This window comes from Podarcis tiliguerta (genome assembly GCF_965153285.1).
Source record: "Podarcis tiliguerta genome assembly, chromosome: 6".
Lineage (NCBI taxonomy): Eukaryota > Metazoa > Chordata > Lepidosauria > Squamata > Lacertidae > Podarcis > Podarcis tiliguerta.
Window position 1 is genome coordinate 43,884,505 of NC_139539.1, and position 18,883 is coordinate 43,903,387.

Genomic DNA, 18,883 nt, shown 5'->3' on the forward strand with positions numbered 1-18,883 from the left:
CCGCCTGATACTTGATAAGATACCAAAACATTATTTTCTGTAACAAGCAGGTGTTTTGTTTTTAAATCAAATCTACTTTTCACAGCAAGTGGAGAATTAATAAAATGTGGTGGGGAAGCTCTGATGGCATGATGCATACGATTCGCACCACCTCACCTATTCCCAGTTTGATGGAAAATGTCTTCAAACAGCCAAACCTCCCAAGAAGTCACTGAGAGTTGTTAGGGGACCTGTGGTAGACCAGCACTGTTTGCAAACTACAGTTCCCAGGATTCCTTGGGAGAAAGCCTTGACTATTAAAGTGGTATAAGAGTGCTTTAAATGTATTGTGTGGATTTGACCCTAGGTTTGCTCTGCACAAGAAGACATTGCAAGCAACTAGGGCAAATGTGTGAGTTCACACTCAACAGCCACAATCTTTTATGAAGGTGTGTTGCCTTTACAGTGTCTTTTCTATTACATTTGTGTACATTTTGGATATCCCACTGATGTCCCGTTAACTCCTGCACATAAATATCCCTCAGCCTTGATGTTATCTCTGCATGCACACATGTGTCCAGGAACTTAACACCACAAAGAAGTGCTCTTCTTTTATGTACACTTCTGCTGAAGTGTGGCTGACTGGAGTGATTTTTTAAAAGAAAACAGAATGTTTCAATACCTCACTATGCTTTATGAAGGGAAAAGGAGAGAAGCTACTGAGAACTGGACTCTGTGTGGTGCATACCTGGGCCCTTTAATCTTAGAAGGAAAAGCAGCATATCACAGGGAGCAAGCAAGTTGTTGTCTGCATAGCAATGCAAACAAATAATGATTCTCAAATAATCCAAATGGGCTTTATTCTGATATCTCACCTGGGATAGATAGGAGAATTTTCTGAAAACAATAGTTCAAAAGTAGCTGTTTGAGGACCTCCCCTGACATACTGACCTTCCATTTCATTCGGACATTAAAACTGCAGAAAGAATACCTGGCCAGAAGAAGACAGTATGAGATGCTGGTTTCTGTACCATGTGAGCATCCAGCCTTTGCTTGCAGGGCTGTTAGCTGTGCATTACACTCCTATGGCATTTTAAAATGTTAGTTTAGCCACAGTTCTAGTTGCTGGGCAATTGAAGATGTGTAAATATTCACATAAGCAGGAGTTTCCCTTCATCTGGGTGAAATAGACACCACAGATTTTGTTTTGACCCCTAAACATGTAAAGGTTCACAGAGTAACACGGGCAAGCCCCAGCCCCTGTGTCAATAGCATTTTACATGATCACATCTGATTTCTCTTTTAAACACACACACACCAGTGAATAAACTATTGAGATTCTTAGAGAGTTGAGGTAATTTTGATCTGTTTTAGTTCTTTAATTTTTTGTATGTTTTAAAGTAGGATTGCAATTGTTTCTTGATTTTACTGTCTTATCCTTTGTAAACTGCTTTGAGGGCTTTTTCTTCTTCTTATCAAGCAGTCTATAAATTTTATGAAACAAACAAACAAGTAAGCAAGCAAGCAAGCAAATTGTAAGGAAGTCTCACCATTGGAGTAGATCATAATACATAGAAATAACCTGGCTCTGCAACCAAGGTGCTCCTTTGAGAGGCAACGTGCAGACTAAGGATGACAAACAGGAATACAGACACAAGTTTATCATACCAAAAAACAAAATAAAACACCAGACTGAACTTTCAAACTCCAGCACTAAATGTGGTTTGAGCCCATCTGTGATTTTTTTTGCCGTGTGTTGACAAGTTCCCTTTGATGGGTTCGGCATGTTAAAGGTTTTGGTCCCTCCTCCTTTCTCACCCTCAGGAAAGTAGAAAGAGATTTGCTGTTGCTCGCCATAAAGATATTATCTGATCCTGATCATGGGCAACTCTCTCTTCTGCATTTGATTATCCCTTTGCCCTTACTGACAGGATTCCTTCCCCTGCCCTCTTATTGCCAAATGACCCAGAAGAGAAGTTGCCTGGGCTCATGAAGAGCTATTTAACCTATTTTCATCTAGAGGTCTCTTTGGCCATAGAGTGACTCTTTGGTGGTTTCTTTCCTGTTAACAGGCTTAGCTCTCCTCCATTGTGCCTGATCACTGGGCAGAAATGCAGAAATTACTATCAAACCATCCCTTCTAACTGGTGTGTGGGTTTCTATGCCCCCCTTCCTTCCTTCTCCCTTTCTTTGATGACAGATCTGGAGACAAACCTGTGCAGAGTGATGGGCAGTGCTGACCAAGGTCTGACTGCTCTGCCGCGCAGCCGGGTCACCCTTCAAGATCCTTTGCTGTATTCTGGTCTCGACAAACTGCCTGTTGCCCAAGACCCTGACAGCCAGAGTTGGAGGTCCCTTGACAGTCCTAGCCCTCCTGCCACACCCGAGCAAACCCTACCCACCTTCTGCTTGCAGTACTTTGATATGCTCTACCCAGACGACAGCAACTGGGTTCCAAAGGGTCTGGCTGAAAGCCAGCAGCCCAGCAGCCAAGGCGGCAGGGCAGAAGTACCTAAAGAACCTGAGCAGTGCCCTATCATTGACAGTCAAGGTTTGAGCCTTACACCTGATATGGACTACCAAGCCAGTCTTCACCTGGAAGAACACTCCCTGGAGCAAGTGCAGAGTATGGTGGTGGGTGAAGTGCTCAAGGACATTGAAACGGCTTGCAAGCTTCTCAATATCGCTGCAGGTGAGTACCTAGAGCATCCTCTTCTTTTACTCTTTGGGAGGCCTATCTAGGAAGGCCTATTAGCCCACCGAGGGGAAATATTTATGCAGCAGAGGGCAATGGTGTGGCTGCTGCTGAGTTAATTTCTATGTAATGATGCAAATTCGTAGGCAGAAGTCAATATTGCTTGCCTAACATTGGCGGGTCCCATGCTAGTCTCAGGCCACTGCTTATGTTGCCTGTGAAAGATACCATGTATGCTGATGGTGCAATGTGGCTATTGAATAGAGTTGCCACAATGGGCATGAGTCAAAGCTGCATTGGGGTTGGCATGAGAATGTATTGAATAGGCCCTTGCCTCAGTGGCAGACCTTGGGGTCTCAAATTTCACTGGTGCCCTCCCCCTGCCTCTTGCCTTCTGGTTTACTTCATAGTTGCAGCGCCCCCTGCGGTTGCACCAGCCGCACTTCCCTAAATCTGCCTCTGATTTCCTACCTCCTTGCTTTCAACCTCTATAACAAGGGGGCCTGAAAGCATTCTTCATGTGATATTGTGTAGAATGGCCTATGCAGGGCCCGCTCTGTTTGATCATTGGTTTATCTCAAGCATCTAAAGCTAATTGAAATCTGTGAAAACTTTGTTGACTTCTGTAGTGCCAAATATTGACCTTTAGCCCATGAAACAGAGTGGTTGCGAATCCCATTAACAACAACAACAACAACAACACCCCACCCATCTGCCTGGGCTTCCTCAGCCACTCTGGGCAGCTTCCAGCACATAAAAAGCATCAAACATTAAAAACTTCCCAATAATGGACTGCCTTCACGTGTCTTCTAAAAGTTGTGCACTTCTTTATCTCCTTGACATCGGATGTCAAATTCCAAAGACTAAGAATTTGTGATCTAAAATATTCTGTCACCCAAACCCCCCAAATTCTGCAAAATATTCAGTATCACATTTGCCATTTGATTCTGTGGTTTGTTTTTTTAAAAGGGAAAGAACAGGGAATAACCCATGCTTCTGATTACAGTTGGCTGCAGAGGGGAATGGAGTTTCACACTGTGAAGCTCTACATACTCAAAAGGCAGGGGCCAAGGGGAAAAAGACTGGGCTGGTCCAACAGTTTTGTGTCTCCTGAAATGGGTGCTGTCAACTGGAAAAATATGAAGCAGGATGGGGTTTGTATTCATTAACCATTTGGGATAAGCCCTTCGAGACCTTATCAAGCCACAGGCTTATTATGCAGCAGCATTCCTTCCCCTTCCCCTTTCCCTGTCAATGTCCCCTCCCTCCGTATGAGGAGGATCAGAGAAGTCTCTGGGAATGGATGTGAGAATGTTTATCAGAATATTGTGCCCCATATCTGCTGAGTGTGCTATTCTAGGCACCAGTGTCTTGCTACCTTCCCCACTTGCCCTGGAATTAGCATTGTTGTTCACCCACATAGAACTCCTGAGTGACTTGCAGAAGATTTTGTTTTATGCTGTCTTGGAGCTATAAGGAAAGACTTCACAGCTGGTAGCACACATTATGACATGAATACACCATTACAACCATCAGTACTGATTATTTTTTTACTTCTACCATCCCAGTGGCTCTTGAACTGTCTAGGACTTCTGTTTCAGTGTATCTGAAGAAGTATGCATGCACACGAAAGCTCTTACCAATAACAAACTTAGTTGGTCTCTAAGGTGCTACTGGAAGGATTTTTTAATTTTGTTTTGACTACAGCAGACCAACACGGCTACCTCCTGTATCTTGAACTGTCATTCTTTTTCTCAATTTGAATCAAAGGCGGTTTAGGAGAAAATGCATCAAAATGCAATGTTTCATAAGAAGCAACAGGATAGATATTGACTGTGGCTAACACGTGTATGCAATTTCCCAAACCGGTAGTGGAAGCACAGTCATCTGTGTACGTAGCCTGGGTTTCTGTCTGATATGAACAAATGCTATACCATGAAAAATGGCAGCTTGGAGATCACACACTGGCATCAGAGGTATTGGCTGGAGATTTTTAAAAACCATGCAGCAAAAGTTGTAGCAGAAGGCATGGGATAAAGAACTCTCTGTCACTATGCATTGGCAAATGAGGCAATTTGAGCTTTTGTAGATTTGATTTTTTTAAAAAAAGCAGAATGATAATTTTGTTTCGTATTCTTTCAGTGTGAAACACGGAGAAAGTGTTTACATTTTATTCTCATGGTTCAATTCCTTCTTTTGTCATTGACATATTAGTAGTGTCCCACAGGAAGGATTTGCTCCAAAATGTGTTAGGTCTGGAATAAATTTCATTTCAAGCATGGGGAGTTTCCCGACACATATACCTTTGAGAGTTGTGGACAAACCAGAACATGGGGAAAGTTCTCCTCTGCTAATGCTGGTCAACATTTTCTTTGTAGATGAATTATACTTAAAACAATACAAACTGTTGGGTTTTTTGGGGGGAATATATCTCTTTGTTTCTCTTATAGACCCAGCAGATTGGAGTCCAGGGAATGTCCAGAAGTGGATCTTGTGGACAGAACACCAATACAGGCTCCCCCAGATTGGGAAATCATTCCAGGATCTGGGTGGGAAGGACCTGTGTGCCATGTCTGAGGAGCAGTTCCGTCAGCGATCCCCAGCATGTGGGGATGTCCTGCATGCTCATCTGGACATCTGGAAGTCAGGTATCTAGAGACTGAGCTGGAAAAATATATATTACAGCTAAAAAGCAGAACTCCCCCCCCCCCCTTAGCAATCTCCTATTGCTACCTGGGAAATCATTCCTGCAAACCAATGCTGCCTTTACAGGGAAAGGGAAATAATTTATGTTGATGGAACTTTTCATGCCATTGGCTTATGGCCACGTTTACTGAAATTGTGCCAGCATTCAGCCTGATGGAACAGCAAGTCTTTCGGTTCAATTATTTCTCTGTTAGGCAATCAATAGTGGAAATGATGTAGGGTGTATGGGCCTGTCACACAGCAGGGAACTGGGGTTTTCATTCCTTCCAAATCTATGAGCAAGTGCTTTCCTTGAGATCCTCAAGTGTGGGGAAACGGGGCCCATCAGAGTGCAATGGCCAGACCACTGGACCACCCTGTGACATTTGTGCTTGTTTCCCAGCTGCCTGGATGAAGGAGAAAGCTGCCCCTGGAGAGATGCATTACTGTGGTGAGCTCATCCTTTCCGCATGTAACCAAAGCAAGCAGTAAATGAATGAATGAATGAATGAATGAATGAATGATGTGGGGAGGAGAGTAGAAACAGCTGGGAAGTGATTGGGTGCAGATGAAGAGGTTCAGGAAACCAAGTGGTGTTTTTAGCCACTATGCAAATGAATTGCAGTATGACTTGTAGCAGATGCCAGTTTGTGTTCTGCTTATTGTGTTGTCTTCTTGCTGTTGGGCAAAAAGAGGAAGTGTATACCTCCATTCTTCTGGGGTAACTTTTAAAATTAGAATTAAAATAGTTGTACCCCACCTTTCCACAAAAATGTCAAGGCAGCTTACAAACAGGTGAGTGGAGCTGATGGGACTTGTAGGCTAAAGTATCCAGAGGGCACCAGGAAGGGAAGGCTGTTCTACAGTCTAGGTAGATGTAAGAAGAGCCTGCCGGATCAAGCCAGTGGCCCAGCATCCTGTTCTCACAGTGACTGATCAGATGTCTGTGGGAAACCAGCAAGATAGATTTGAGCACAAGAGCCCTCTCCTTTTCTTGTAGTTTCAGAAGCAACTGGTATAGTGGAACCTCGGTTTTCAAATGTAATCCATTCTGAAAGTCCATTCTACTTCTGAAAGGTTCAAAAACTGAGGATCAAAGGGCTGTCAGAAAGTTCAATGGGGAAAATTGAGAAATGCACCTTGGAAGTGCACATTTGGAAATGAAAGCATTCACTTCCAGATTTTCGGTGTTCGGCTTCCAAAATGTTCGGCAGCCGAGACGTTCAAAAACCGAGGTTTGACTATATTCAGAAGCATTGTTGCCTCCAACTGTTGAGGCAGAGCCTAGCCATCATGGCTTGTAGCCATCAATAGCCACCCCCTCTATAAATTTGTCTAATCTTATTTCAAAGCCATCCAAGTTAGTGGCCATCGCTGCCTCCTGTGGGAGTGAGATTGATTGATTGATTGATGTGCCGCCCATCTAACTGGGTTACCCCAGTCACTCGGGGTGGCTTCCAACCAATTAAAACACAGTAAGACATCAAACATTAAAACTTCCCTATACAGGGCTGCCTTTAGATGTCTTCTAAAAGTCAAATAGTTTAACTATGCACTGTGTGAATAAGTACTTTAAAAAATCTGTCCTGAATCTTCCAACAGTGCAACAGAGAAGGCTCTCTCTTGTATCTTGGCTAAATGTAGCTGAGATGTTAGTGGGATGGAAAGCAGAGCCTTTACTGTGGGTATTTATGGGCAGACAGGCTGATATGGAAGGAGGTGATCATTTGGTCCGCTTGATTCTAAGCCATTTAGTGCTTTAAATGTATCAATCAGCATTTTGAATTCATTATGGAAATAAACAGGAAGCCAGTGTAGCTCTTGCAAAAGGAGTCACTTGCTCCCAACCATTACCCCCAGTCACAGCCTAACTGCCACATTCTCTACTGGGTGAAATTGCTGTATGTTTCTCAAAGGCAGCCCTGTGCAAAGTGCATTGTAGCAATCTAATCTGCCTTCTCCTGGCCATGGTAATTTGGGTTTTCTGATCATTAACTGGGTCTGGTTCTCTCTTGCTATAGGAAGTGAAGAGAACTGGACAGACAGTGAGGTGGACTCATCTTGCTCCGGCCAACCCATTCACCTGTGGCAGTTTCTGAAAGAGCTTCTTCTGAAACCCCATAACTATGGACGCTTCATTCGCTGGCTTAATAAGGAAAAAGGTGAGTGTTGTTGATTCCTTCTTGAAATTTCAGTGCCACCTCCTGACTTAGGGGCATAGGCCTTCATCTCCAGGTTTCATTCATGCAATCATAAACTCAGAGATGTTTTTATGGTGGTAGTTCTAATGTCCAGGCATATTAAACCATTGGCATGAAAACTCTGACCTTCATTGCTCATGATTCATATATGTAAGGTTACTATTGTGCCTCTCCATATCTAAGTGATATGTGACCTATTCCCATGAAGCTCTCTTGCAGTATTTGGTGCTTATGCGGTCATTGATAACTTCTTTTTTGCTGCTGCTTATTTATTTACTGAAAAGTATTTTTTTGAAGCCCATGCTTCAGCTAAAAAGTCCTCCAATACACTTTTTATTCACAGTACTCGGGCTTAGAGCCTAAACAGATATGACACTAAAGAAAAATAGATTAGGAGGGAGGAGGAAATACACAAAATTAGCTACAAGATCTTTCTCTGACCAACATCTGATGTGGCAGCTAGAACCAGAGTTAGAGAGGTGTGGGGCTGACAATAATAATATTAATTAATTAATTAGTGATTGTTTTATATCCTGCTTACATGTCATAATGAGCTCAAAATGGAATCCTGTCAGACTCTTAGATTCAAGTTCTTATAATGACCAGCTGGGGCAGAAAACCTCAAGGGGGGTACGTGCCAAAAGATGTGGGTCTCTCAACCACACCAACAGAGTTTTGCCTCCTTTACTACAGCTTGACGTCAATGGCTGTCTGTTAAACTATATTTTCAATTGACACTCTTCCAATTCAAAATATTGTTACAGTGCCTGGGAGTTGATTACAGTTAGATTGTAAATAGATTTGAGTGAAAACAAATGCTTTAATTGGCCTTGCTGCTTCTCATATTTACTTTCTAGGTATATTCAAGATTGAAGATTCCGCCCAGGTGGCTCGTTTATGGGGAATCCGGAAGAACCGGCCTGCTATGAACTATGACAAGCTGAGTCGCTCCATCCGGCAATATTATAAGAAAGGGATCATCAGGAAACCAGACATCTCCCAACGCCTGGTCTACCAGTTTGTACACCCTGTCTGAAGAACAAATTCAGAAACACTGACTACATTATGAGCTGGAGGACTTCTGGAAGCGTGGTACCCCTTAACCTCTGCAATATAACAATTTTTAAATGCAGATGAAGTCAGGGGTTGGACAAGAGGCAGGAGCCCACTGGATTCGTCTGCTGACCTTCCAAATAATCATGAGACCCCTGTTTGTTACTTGAGAACAAGGAAACAAATAAACTATTATTGTCAAAGTAAAACAGCAAAGAGAAGTAACTGCTGTGAAATGTATGAAGTATGTATGCTTCATTTTGGGGTTCACAACTTTGCATATAGGAATTTTTTCCTTTCTGTACATTTATCTAAACATATTATCTATACATATCCAGCTGCATGCTTATGGGAAGTCAAGAGGAGGAGGAAAGTTAACAGTAGAGAGAGACTCAATTCTAACCAGCAGATGTTGCTTCCTTTCCAGTGAAGTCATTGGTAGAATATGGTAGGCATAAAAGCAAAGGGGGGTATGTTGTTGTTGTTTTGCAACTTTGCTAAATGCAAATCTCTCAAAGTCACTCATAAATGAGTCAAATCTTGCAATAAATGCATTTGGGAAGGACCTCATAGCCTAATCATCAGTGCTGTATTGTTCCATATTCTGTCATGCTGCAGTGCAAACTTCTAAGTTGTCTGAATGCCCCAATACCCTCTGATCTTCCTTTGCTGTCTGCTTATGAAGCAGAAAGCAAAAATCATTACGAGACAAGGAAATTGCTATGGCAGAGGACAGACAACAATCTGAGTGATTTGCTCATGACCCCCCCCCCCCCATTTTTACTAATGGCACAACGGCTTGGGATTTGGTATTGGAGATATGGAGTTTTATATTGATACAAACAAGGGGTAATCTTCAGTATAAGAGGTATGACGTAAGTTTAGAATCTGGCTGGCAATACTATATTGGGTCTATGATTAAGAAGAGAGTATGAGCCTATCTCAAGGGAACAGCTCAGAAAGCCTACCCAAGTTTGGTATTAATGGACCAGCCAATTTCTCATATAGTCAATGAATAAGAATGGTGACTGTTTGGGGTATTGTTAGGAGAAGGACAGAGTCACCCATTCTCAGTGTGTGAATGAACCTGGCTTGAGAGGAAAGACAATAGGATCGTGTACAGTCCTTTTCTGGCAGAGCTCATGCTGACCCAAGACTAGAACACTCTGGCACCTGCATGCTTACAGGGGCCAACTGGCTTAGCATTTGGGTAAATCTGAGAAAAGCAGTGGCACCACTAGGCTCTCATGGTGCTGCTGGCAATCATATAAGGTGGTGTGATGCTGATCCCTGGGGGATGGCAACCATCCCAAGAACGGACAAAGCCGTAGTGCCTTTGCTGTTGACTTTCTGAAAATATGATGCTGGGTTTTTGTTGTTGTTGCGGTTCAGTAGCTAATGCTGGGAATTAGAGAGCACCTCCCAGTCTCACAGGGTGGCTTTCCATGAATCACTCTCTTGTCACTCAGATGCTCTCAGTTCCCTGCCTGCAAAATTGCCTGTGTGTGCCAAATTAAGCCAACTGTGTGCACTTTGTAACTCGGATGGATGGACAACAGCAAGGCAAAGAAGGATGTGCCATGCACATTATTTACCTCACGCTGCAAATTGAGAGGATGTGGGGAATAGTTGCATGTGTGTGGTCCTTCTGTTCTTCTGTTTTACTTGCAGACATCCTGGCAAAATCACCAGACCTTGTTGAAAAAAATCTGTCAGGGCAACCAAAGAATAGAAGACTGAAGTTCCTCTTCATACCATGGAACAAGCACAACATTGAGACTTGTGTAATAAATAACCAGAATGGGTACAAGGGAATCTGTTTACTGTACTGAATAATGCATAGTAGCTTAAATTACCTTTTTGTGTGTGCGTTCAGAATATTAGTGCAAATTATTACTTTGTGTAGACAGTCTTTGAATCTGAAGTTAAGTGCCTTCTCAAGGTGCAAGACCAATTCTTCGCCAAATGTTATCTGAAACTGCCTAACCAAATTGTTGCAGTTGTCATCCTCCTTTCTGGAGGGGCTCCTGTGCCTTTTAAGAGCTGCACAACAGACAGGAATTAAAAAGGTCAAGTTGCTCCCTTGCTAATTCATCTCAGAGTTAGCCCAGTCATTTCATTAACAGAATTCTCTTCACATGGGTTTGAGACACAGCAAACCCACCTTAATCTTCCATGGGCTTGGGTCTTCATTTTAGCAGTGGCCTCATATAGTTGTCTCAGAGTTTGATATTCAGGTTTTCAGAACAGGACAAGTTAATTCAATTCACTGTGGAGCAGAGGTCAGTATCAGTTGGCCCTGAAGGATGCTGAGTGACTCTCTCACAACTGTCAGTCGCTGAGACACAAGAGTAGGTGAGTAATGGGGCTTGTTAAAGAATCATTTTGGGGGATGAGTGTAAGAGTCTGGGTTGCCCATCCCTACTCCCTTGGCAGTGTAGCTCTCTGCAAATTGTTTTGACCCTACTTTGCAAAATCCAGGATGCAGCTTTCCACTACTCCTATGATCTTTAATGTGCATTTTGTTCAACCTTTGACTAATTTGTGTTCAAAATGATTTTCTTTTACATTTGTGTGTCTTGACAGCTCATAGCTTAAATGAAGGATTTAGAGACAAAGGTCCTTATGAAATTACTAACCCATATAAAAAATACATACTTAAAAACCAATTTCCAATAGTTGTTATGCAACTGCTTTTTCCTTGGTTTGTGGGCAAATTAATATTTGATTAGCAGGTGGGATCCTTTTATAGAAAAAAACACAATCAAATGTGCCCATTTTGGGTATTATTCAACTATGTTTGATTCAGAGAAGTCCCACTGAAATTAATGGATTGAACACAGCCATATTTATTCATTTCAATGGGCCAATTGCATATAAGTTGAATGCCACGCTTAATTTCTTTATAGTGGAAGCATGCAATATAGAGGCTGCTGCCGTTTGTAAAATGGAAATGTACAGATTGGGGGAGTCAACCACATCCTTGCAGTGCATAATGGGAAGACAGCAAGCAAGCATCTGGCAAATAAAATAGCTGCAGGCAATTATGATAAATGCTTAAAGAAAATGGAACTGTGTGGCTATTGTGTGGCTTAACAAAAAGCACCTTATTTTCCTCCCCACATTGCAATAAATTATGATGCTTCGAGCAGAAGAGGTTGAGGGTGATGAGAGATTTATATTAGAGTGTGCAAGGCTGTTGTTGCTTCTTGAGGATATGCATCTATTCATATGCGAACTATGGGTCCTAAGGACGTAGTACCTGTTGGGAGTGTAAATACCTGGCTGTAGCACAGTGCTGAGGAAAGACATCACTAGGGAATAGTTGCTTCCTGGAAGATAAGTGCTCAAAAAATAAAATGTTAAAAACAACGTAGATTGCCTAATGTGCTCTGTCAGTTAATACATCTGTGAAATCCGCATGTGATAAAGGGCTCCTGTACCTTTAACAGCAGATACAGCTTTGCCCATCACTACAGCACTTGAGGAACCCAACTGCACCTGCTGAATTCCTGCTAGAGGTATCTGTTAAAGGCACAGGAGCACTATTTTCTGTTGCATGTTGTCAACCCATGTTGAGTTTCCATTTCCTGTGTCATAAAACCTGATCCCTCCCTAGAATCTCTGCCAACAGCAACAAAGCTAAACACACTGTGCATGAATAAAATAATCCTTTTATTATTGTTTTTCTTAAGTATAGTTTTTGCTCTTTATGGAAGAAGAGGCAGACTGGCATGACACAGATACATTACTCTCCATCTGTTAGTATGTAGCTTTGCTGACAGTAACAATCTCCCCCAGTCCCCCAGGGCTTTAATCAGAAGGAGTAGACCAGGGATAGTCAACCTTTTTATACCTACCACCCACTAATGCATCTTTCTTGATGGTAAAATTTCCTTACCACCCACCAGTGCTCAATGGAAGTCAGCTTGTGCCATAGAACCCCCTACTACCCACCTAGAATCCTGAAATGCCCACTGGTGGGTGGTAGGGACCAGGTTGACAACCCCTGGAGTAGACAAAGGGACCATAGCTTTTCTTCGGATCCAGCATTCACTATGCGGCCCTCGGCCCACACAACAATTACAGAAACCTTACTGCTGATTCTCAAGAGCACATCCAGGAGGGTAGCCACTAGGCAGACTGTGATTCGGGCACCTCGTTTCATTACAAGGACGTAGGCATGTGAAGGCTAAGGGTTTGCAAAAAATTGCATTGACTTTTAGGGTGCTGTTGAAAGTGCTGAAAAAGCTACTCCCAAGAGGTTGGCATGCTAAAAGTTAACGCACAGAGAATTCTGCATGCGCCTGCCTTTATCCATCTGCCTCTATGTGTGCCACTGACGGCCTCTGAACTAGTACAGCTACCGTTCCAGAGATGGGCATGAGAATCAGCCCTTCCAATGTCAGTAAATGGCTCTCTTAACTAGCAAATCTCTGCTTTCTTCTCTCTAAGAACTGGGGTGAGGGCTCCTAGGTCATGCTAGCATTATTTTTTGATACCTTGGGGGTGATGGTGCAGGGATGGTGGCAGCAGAGGCTTAACTCGCACCAGAATCAAGGCTTTCGTTAACTCTTCCTCATCCTCTACCATTAGCAAAGCACATCCATTGGTTTTCCCCATTTGCATCTTCTGACTCCCGCTCAGCAGTCAGGGAAGTCCAAATGCAATGCTTTCTATGCAGAGTGAGACAACTTAGGGAATAGTGCCTCATGTGAAAACTGCTGCTACCCTCACCAAATATCAGCTTTACCTGTTGGAACAAGAATGGGTTATATTCAGAACATTCTGAGCATAACAAAAAGAAAGCCGGACTTTGTCAAACCTTGAGCCATATTTTCCAGCTGTGTCATGGGGTGCAAGTCAGTGGCTTGCTCTTAGTATCAGGCTTGGGCTGGAGTTCAAATTAAGTCTTGAGTAGTTTGAACTTGGAGAGAATAATTTAAGTTGGAAGTGCAGCATCAGCAGCTAGTCACTAATCTAGGAGTCAGAACTACTCCTTGTTCACCTTCCACCCCAGTGACCTGATCAACCTCAGCATAAAGCTCATCTTGTAAACATGACAGCTACATCTACATCAGGAGATGTTAAAGAGTACGAGAATCAAACAAGAATTAAAATCCATATAACATTTACATAGATCAGTTATCATTTTTGTATACACAGTAATACAGTCACAATATATATATATATATATTTATTATATATATATATACCTTTTTGTTTTAAATTACACAATCAATGTACAAAAAAAAAACCAGGTGCATTGCTGAGACAACAGCATTCCTCAAAGTTTTTCTTAACCTAACAAAACAAAACAAAAGTTGAAGGTCGGAAAAATATTGTCTATGTTATCCAGTATGCAGCATGTTTTGTTCAGAAACAACACTTGGTTCACTGGCTCCAATAATTTGTAAGATATACAGGTTGCAGTGGAGGAGGAAGGATGGCGGCTCTATATAAAGAAACTTGGGGAAGGGGATGACTGGGGGCATTCAAGGAAAGATTTGAAGACTCATATATAGACTAGCTAAGCTACAATAGCCATAAGCATCTGTGGGTCCCCAGCCGGATGAATCCAATGTAGACGAGCACACTTTGGAAGAGGAATGTTTAAAAAAGTGTACTATAAGCAGACATGAAACAAGGAGCCTTCTGGTAAACAGAAGCAGAGCACTCTGAGGTGAGATATGCGAAATGAACAAATTAGGCAATGGGAGGTAGCTGGATGATGGAATCATCAGATTCCATTGGTTTGAAATATGTCAACCAAAGATGGGTCAAGCCCAGGTGATGTGCAGCATTGATGATATGCACCATGTACACTGTGCTACCATGGAGAAGAGAAATTGAGAAAAGAACTGCTGAGACTTCACTCTAATCTACCTTATCATTAGCTGTTCTAGTTTCTCGGATGCAAAAAAAAGGAACCCATGTATTTGGGTAAAGGGCAAGGATTTTCCCAAGGTAAGGAAGCCTGAGAAGATAAGAATACAGAAATAAATTGTGATTATTTCAGCTTCCTAACTTTTGGAGAAGAAAATACAACTTCTTAAAAGCCTATCTGACCGGAGCTATTTAAAAAAATCAACAACTGAACAATTTGTGAGTAAACAGATTTGAAGGAATGTCTTGACATTTGAGTTTTTTTGGACAAAGATATTCTTAAAGATAATCAAATTAAATTTGCTCCCCCCTTAATTTCATCTAATTCTACTTTTCCACAAATGTCACCAGCAACAATTTTGCTTCCCTTTAGATCAGATGTTGTAATTATGTTTAACATATCGACTCCCTATTTATATTGCACCACACACAATCACTTTGTAAATAGCTCTGTTTGCAGAAGGACTCCTCTGTGTGTAACTTTCTTTCCATGTACAAAAATTCATTCCATTCATGGAATGATTACACTGGAGGGAGCCAACTGGTATTTGCTTCTTCATCCTTCATATGGGAATGGTGGATTCAGGTCAGCATTTAGTGCATAAAGAAACATAAGTAGTATTATTTGATTTATGTACCACCCTTCATCGAAAGATGTCAGGGTGGTTCACAATAATGTTGTAATTAACAAAAAGTATCTTCCATCCAATAATTTTTTCCCATTGAATACCAGAAATTAGTTACTCTGATTGGAGACATTTCCACTGAAATGCTTGGATCTACTATGTGACTGTCTAGTGATGAATTTTACACCAAATCACCTATAGAAAAATGGTGGCCTCACCTATGCTTGCAGGGATACATCCAAAGTCAGTTAACCAATATCTAGGTAGTACAAAATATCTTGTTTCTTTAGTGATCCTTGTAGGGCTCAAACTCATGTTCTCAGACAGGACAAAGGCTTGCTAGAAGATTCAACTTATTAAGCACGCTAGAGAACTTAAAAATAATGAAGGATCCTCATTTACTGGCACAGAAGGGTTCCTGAATCATAAACAAGTTTAGATCCCTGTTCAATTATATCTTTGGCCAAACAGAGCGATGACTGAAAAAAACGGTCATCCTATGCTAATTTATCCTATGATAGCTTCTTCAGCTCTAGATAGGTGGTTCTCTTGTGCCAACTGTGAGGGATTTAGATGGGGAAAGGTAGGGAAATGTCACTTTCCTTTGATCTAGAACGCAGGTGGGGAACCTGTTCGTGCCTGAAGTCTGCATTCTTTCTGGACAACTTTCCGAGGGTCGCATGCCATAGGTAAAAGTGGGCGGTGTGACAAATGTAGAGTTTACCTTTGTACAGTAGGCTAGTTTCTATGCACACCAATTTTATTCTCCATATTGATAAGCAGGAGACACTATCGGAGCTCAAGAGCACACTCCAGCCAGGGAAAACTACTCAAGTGAAAAGCAGGGCCAGGGAGGGTGTGTGGCCTGAGGAGAGTTCTGAGGTACAGACAGAGAGGCCTGGAAGGTTTGGTACTTGGGTCTCACGTTCTCCACCCTGGTCTAGGAGCATGCTAACTTCTTACCAGTTTCCTTAATCTATGAGGTACATGGCTATCCCAACCAACTAATTCTCGTTTCGAGTATGAACACAGAATACTTCTGGAGGCTGAAGCAAACCAAACACGCTTTCACCGCTGACGTGGACCTTTAAGTGTTTGGGATTACATTTAATCTAAACTCTAGGCATTCATTCATACTGACCTCAGCTCAAAGAGCTGAAGTGCTAACTTCAGGCCCAGGAAGGAAACACAGAACTTCAGCTGACACATCCTGGCCAGCCCTCAAACTCCTTCCTTCCACTTCTGTGGAATGAATACTTTTCCCAAACAGGACGGAGCTTCAATATGGATTTGGCGCTTTATCTGGGATTCAGTCACAAATATTCCTTTTAGCAGTCTTCTTATACTGCCTGAAAAGGGGACAAAGCACCTCACTTTAGAACAAACTTTTCTCAGCAGTCTCAGTTATCTTTTCTGCTATCCCTGGGTCAGCTGATTGCTTTCATGGCTCCAAACTGTTCAAAATCAATGCACAAAATCAGACACAATTGCTGCTAATATCACAATGTGCACAGAAATCCAACTGGAATTTCCAATACTTTAAGGATATTTCTTCCTGGCACCAGCGCTGGCATCTATTACTAGCCACACATCTCATCTGCTGAACGCCTTCTACGTCATATGTTGCATGACATCACACTGACAATTTCCTGTTTCCTTAATCATAAATTACACAGGTTTTCCCGCCCCAGTTGATACAGAGATGCAGCCTCCCACCTCACTTTGGCGAACTTAACCCTGTTCACACTATGAAATTTCCAGTCAACATCTGGGAAGTTGTTGATTTATTCTCCATAGCTAAAGGCTTGGATTCCAATCAAGTATATGTTTCCAAAGGCATCCTGTAGCAACTGAATGGGCAATCTTGTTTAAGAATGAAAACTGTGGCAAATCACCACTTTCAAGCAAGGTTTTCGGACCACATCACAACAATGAATTTATCTGTCAAAGAGTGCCTGGTGGTCTGTCTGATTATGCAGGCAGCCTATATTAGCTTTCACAGGTTTGCATCTCATTGTTTTTCCTGCTTCAATAGATACCTCTCAGAATGGAAACAGCACAGAAATCTGTGTTGTTTTTGAATTAAAGGGATGCATTTGCTCCACCACTAACTGATCAGGTTCCCAGTAATGGAGCCTAAGTTCTGAAAAGAAACTGGGAGAAAGGAGCAAGTGAGGTACACTTGAATTATTTGCATAGGGTGTCCATCTTGAGCTCAAAGTTTCAGTATGTCTCCAGTCAGCAGAAGGAGAAGCCTGATCATGTTCCAAATATATGGGGGAAATGGGATCTTGGGGCTCTGTGTGGTGAACCCTTTGATTTAAATAGCATATGCATACAATATCTTCAGCAAATGCAATGGCTCAGGATGACTAGTAGAATATTACTGTGCAAGAACACTGACTGAGGCTTTTTGCAGAAGACAAAGAATAGCTGTCTTGTTGCTTTTCAAAACGGGAATAGGCAAGAAAGAAAATGCAGAAGGGAAATGGACAGGAATAACAAATCAAATAACAAATCCTCCTTATTTTTTACTTGTTCAATCTATTCAGAGAGGGTGAAGTGGATTTAATGGCCCCAGGATTTCAGAATTGTTCAGGCCAATTGCAGGGTAGATCACAAATACATTAACCTTAAAAACCAACCAATCAGAAGCCTTGTTGGTCAGGTTTTAAGGGCTTGAGGTCCTGACTTTCACTTAGTAAGGAAGCCCTCCAGAAACAGTGTCGACCTTTTCGTATCTCATTCTCTCAAACAGAAAGGAAGAAAATAAAAAGATTAAAGCGATCACAAAATACTCTTCAGAAACGTCTATTAAAAAAATAAGATCGGTCGGAAAATATGTTTGGATATTTCTAACTGTGCTGCGTGGGTGAAGGGACGGCAAGATGGCTACTTGGCTGGAATAGAGAGATAGGCGATGACAGCGGGTTGGTTTGTTTTTCTGACAGCAGTGAGGAGAACACGATAAAACTAGATAGACTCCACGTAGTTAGCTGGATAAAGACCCAGTTGCCCGTTGTCCAGACGCCCTTTGCACCAGCCTTGTTCGTCTTCTTCACCTAATTTGGTTAATTCATCACCTAGAAGAAGGAGAAGAACAAATTTGAAATTGGCGGCTCCTTGTCAATTTATTGCAGTAAAGGGCAAATGGCACCAAAGGACGGGGGTGCTTTCCCAACTGTCCACTTCTCTGCTCCAAATCTCTCACCTCAGCTGCTTTCAGCACATATTTAACCTTGTGCAATTCTGCGCAGGGAGAAACAATGGGCTGCATGATTTCAAGCAGGAAAAAGGTTTTTTTTGGGGGGGGGGGGGAGCCCAAAGGTCCCCTTCCTTCTGCTACCCTCAATTTTTCAAAGCACATCAGCATTTTGTTTTGTGTTGCGCTTTCTAAGCACAGGTCCAGGATTTCTAGGTCTGTGTTAGAGCGGTTTGTGAGTCTCACCACTTTTGCTGGGGAAACTTGTGTTTCAATGCTGAATTGGAACAAACTGCAATCCATGGAAAACCCAATTGCCATTTGTTCCTATTCAGGGTTGATAGCAAGTTTTCCTGGGGAAAGCAGTGGGGCAGACATGCGCACGCACCCCCCCCCCACTGAGACACAGACCTAGAAATCCTGGACCCGTGCCTAGGAAGCGCAGCACATAAGATAGTGTCCATAAGCCCTCAGTCTCCCAAGGCTGTTTTACATTAAAATATTAGGTACAAATGGCATCACCCACCAAACACAAAAAGGGGAACAGCAGTGGCAG

General features: G+C 42.3%; 2 protein-coding genes and 1 long non-coding RNA gene across 11 annotated transcripts in view; 1 reads left to right on the forward strand and 2 right to left on the reverse strand.

The window, feature by feature from the left end:
- The window catches only part of SPDEF (SAM pointed domain containing ETS transcription factor), a 33,349-nt gene extending 21,363 nt beyond the window's left edge, over nt 1-11,986 (forward strand). For all 3 annotated transcript variants that reach the window (XM_083445860.1, XM_083445861.1, XM_083445859.1), the window contains exons 2-6: nt 2,180-2,671; nt 5,125-5,322; nt 5,763-5,810; nt 7,381-7,521; nt 8,418-11,986. In XM_083445860.1, coding sequence (XP_083301986.1) covers nt 2,206-2,671; nt 5,125-5,322; nt 5,763-5,810; nt 7,381-7,521; nt 8,418-8,596 — 1,032 coding nt within the window. In that variant the 5' untranslated portion in view covers nt 2,180-2,205 and the 3' untranslated portion in view covers nt 8,597-11,986. The remainder of the gene's footprint in view (nt 1-2,179; nt 2,672-5,124; nt 5,323-5,762; nt 5,811-7,380; nt 7,522-8,417) is intronic.
- The window catches only part of LOC310679981, a 169,504-nt gene that overhangs the window by 55,590 nt on the left and 95,031 nt on the right, over nt 1-18,883 (reverse strand). The gene's annotated exons all lie outside the window — the stretch shown is intronic.
- PACSIN1 (protein kinase C and casein kinase substrate in neurons 1) overlaps nt 12,270-18,883 on the reverse strand; it is a 71,989-nt gene continuing 65,375 nt past the window's right edge. For all 7 annotated transcript variants that reach the window (XM_083445815.1, XM_083445812.1, XM_083445810.1 and 4 more), the window contains one exon: nt 12,270-18,208. In XM_083445815.1, coding sequence (XP_083301941.1) covers nt 18,099-18,208 — 110 coding nt within the window. In that variant the 3' untranslated portion in view covers nt 12,270-18,098. The remainder of the gene's footprint in view (nt 18,209-18,883) is intronic.